The following is a 3,097-nucleotide window of genomic DNA, read 5'->3' on the forward strand; positions in this document are numbered from 1 at the left end:
GTTGACTCATTGGAAAAGACTCTGATGCTGGGAGGGATTGGGGACAGGAGGAGAAGGGGACGACAGAGGATGAGATGGCTGGATGGCATCACTGACTCGATGGACATGAGTTTGAGTGAACTCCGGGAGTCAGTGATGGACAGGGAGGCCTGGCGTGCTGCGATTCATGGGGTCGCAAAGAGTCAGACACAGCTGAGTGACTGAACTGAACTGAACTGAAGTAAATGCTGCTGCTGCTGCTAAGTTGCTTCAGTCATGTCCAACTCTGTGCTAGGAATTTGTAACCGGAAGTTGGTCCCTTTTGACCAGCTTCATCCAATTCCACCTGCCACCACCGCCTTGTCCCCGCTAATCACGAATCTGATCTCTTTTTCTGTGAGTTTCGTGAGGGGTTTTGTTTGGTTTTGCTTTTGTATTTTCTAGATTCCACATATAAATGAGATCGTATGGTATTTGTGTTTCTCTGTCTGACTTACTTCACTTAGCATAATACCTTCAAGGTTCATCCACATTGTTGCAAACAGCAACATTTCCTTCTTCTTTATGGCTAAGTAATACCCCATTGTAGATAATGTATACTGCATCTTCTTTATCCATTTATCCGTTCATGGACACTTAGGTTGTCTCGGCATCTTGGCTATTGTGAATAATGCTGCAATGGACGTATCATTTGGATATATCCCCAGAAGCAGAATTGCTGGGTCGTGTGGTAGTTCTATTCTTAATTTTCTTGAGGAAGCTTCATTTTGTTTTTCACAGTGACTGCACCAGTTTACATTATTCTCACCAGCGGTGCACAAGCGTTCCCTTTTCTCCACATTCTCGACAACACTTGTCTCTTGTCTTTTTGATGATAGGCATGCTAAAGGGGTGAGGTGATACCCTGTGGTTTTGATTTGCATTTCCCTGATGATTAGTGATGGTGAGCATCTTTTAACGTGTCTGTTAGCAATCTAGATGTCTTCTTTGGAGAAAAGTCTATTTAGGCCTTCTGTTCATTTTTTCTTTGGATTATTTGGGATGTTCTTTGTTTTTTGCTATTGAGTTGTATGCATTCTTCATATATGTTGAAGAACATGTCTTCGTATCTTAATCTCTTATCAGATATATGGTTTGCAAATATTTTTTCCCGTTTTGTAGGTTTTTTCACTTCGCTGAAGAGTTTACTGTCAGAAGCTTTTAGTTTGATGTTGTCTCACTTGTTTGTTTTTTTATTTTGTTGCCTGAGGGTGGAGCTTTTACAAAATCATTATCACATGTAATCCTCCCAATAACACAATGAAGTACAAGCTGTCACTGCCCCTATTTCTTCAGGTGGGGAGAAGAAAGAAAGAAGGGAGGTTGAGCAACTTGCCCAAAGGCATGTGCAGAGCTGGGTCGGAACCAGGCTCCTGATCCTGGGCCCTGAACTGAGTCACTCACACTCCAACTGTGAGCTGGCCAGCGCAGTCCCACCACCACGCTGCCCCAAGGGAAGGGCAAAGAGCAGGGAGCTGCAGTCATTCTCAAAGCCTCTGGTGGGTGTGGCAGGCGGAGGGAGGGGATGAAGCTGACGCCCCCTCTTCCGCAGGTACTGGAACTCCCTGAGCAACCTGGTGGCATCCCTGCTGAACTCAGTGCGCTCCATTGCCTCGCTGCTGCTGCTGCTCTTCCTCTTCATCATCATCTTCTCCCTCCTGGGGATGCAGCTCTTTGGGGGGAAGTTCAACTTTGATGAGATGCAGACCCGGAGGAGCACCTTTGACAACTTCCCACAGTCCCTCCTCACCGTGTTTCAGGTATGGACCTTTCTCTGCCAGATCATGGCCGGGGAGGTGGGGGGAGAGGGGGCAGAAAGCAGGTCCCGGGGGAGCGGGGGAGCAGAGAGGAAGGGGCTTCCACTCCCACGGAGCAGCCAAAGCCAGACCAGGTCGGTCATGGGAGCCCAGGAGCGTCTGTAGCTCCCCTCCCCCAAGCCCCACGGAATTCCACTCTTGGATGGACCCCTGGGGGGAGAAAAAAAAGATCCAACTCAGTGGCTTAAAAATCTGTTTCTTAGCCATGGAAACTTTTATTCAAATACATTCAACACGAAAGCCCAAAATATCCACAAAAGAGAGCAGACGGCTCTTGCTGGGGAGGGGAGAGGAAGGGAGGTTGCTCCCAGGAAAATACGACCACCATCAAATTTGTGACTGTCGTACATCTGTTGGCTTGGGGCCAAGTTCAAGTAGCACTGAAGTTTGAAAGGAGATCCATTTACAGATTAAATTGAATGATAACGTGAATGTTGCCAAAATCTTATAGATGGTACCCAAAGTCCTCATGCTTGGGGAAGCCTGGGGGACCACGTGGCACCTCAGTGAACACGGTCACTTTGATGCCTTAGCCCTAGGGTTGGCTAACGGCAGCCACAGAGCACTGGGCCTGGGCTGTAGGAGGTGTTTTTCCCAGGAAGCGCTTACAGTTGGTCAATCACTTGTGGCGGTGGCCACACACTTAAAGGAGAGGGCTGGACCTGCAGGATCACAGCTCAGAGCCCCGGGAGGAAAGCGGGCGGTAGGAGGCGGGGAGAGGAGACAGGTGTCAGAGGTTTCTATATGGCAGGGGGCCGGGCAGGGGAGCTTCGGGCTTGCTGTTGGTCTAACGCTGTGTCCCTCGTTGGTGGGACTATGTCATTCAGATCCTGACCGGGGAGGACTGGAATTCGGTGATGTATGATGGGATCATGGCTTATGGCGGCCCCTCTTTTCCAGGGATGTTAGTCTGTATTTACTTCATCATCCTCTTCATCTGTGGAAATTGTATCCTTTGCGCCTGCCTCCCCCGCCCCCTGTAGCCCCCCTAACTTGTAGCTCAATGCCAGTAGGTGTGCCCAGCGGGTCCTGACCAGGGAGGACCCAGGGCAACCCTTCCCCAGAGAAGAAGGAAAAGGCACATGTCCAGCCCAGACCACCTTAGTGGTGCAGACAGGTCGGGATGGGAACCTGGAGTGGGGCCCCGGGGGGATGTGAGTCCATCCCCCTGAGCTGCCGGGGTCCAGGCGGGCAGTGCCCAGTGGTGTTGGCCTTGCAGCTGCCCACTCAGACCTCATCATGAGACACCTGCTGCCCTGGCT

At 50.3% G+C, this 3,097-nt stretch overlaps 1 protein-coding gene across 1 annotated transcript in view; it reads left to right on the forward strand.

Moving 5' to 3' along the window:
* The window catches only part of CACNA1C (calcium channel, voltage-dependent, L type, alpha 1C subunit), a 396,219-nt gene that overhangs the window by 330,620 nt on the left and 62,502 nt on the right, over positions 1 to 3,097 (forward strand). Inside the window, exons 14-15 of the mRNA XM_010845218.1 lie at positions 1,571 to 1,778; positions 2,663 to 2,783. Coding sequence (XP_010843520.1) covers positions 1,571 to 1,778; positions 2,663 to 2,783 — 329 coding nt within the window. The remainder of the gene's footprint in view (positions 1 to 1,570; positions 1,779 to 2,662; positions 2,784 to 3,097) is intronic.

Source organism: Bison bison, unplaced genomic scaffold (assembly GCF_000754665.1).
Source record: "Bison bison bison isolate TAMUID 2011002044 unplaced genomic scaffold, Bison_UMD1.0 scf7180017864213, whole genome shotgun sequence".
In the NCBI taxonomy this organism is placed as follows: domain Eukaryota; kingdom Metazoa; phylum Chordata; class Mammalia; order Artiodactyla; family Bovidae; genus Bison; species Bison bison.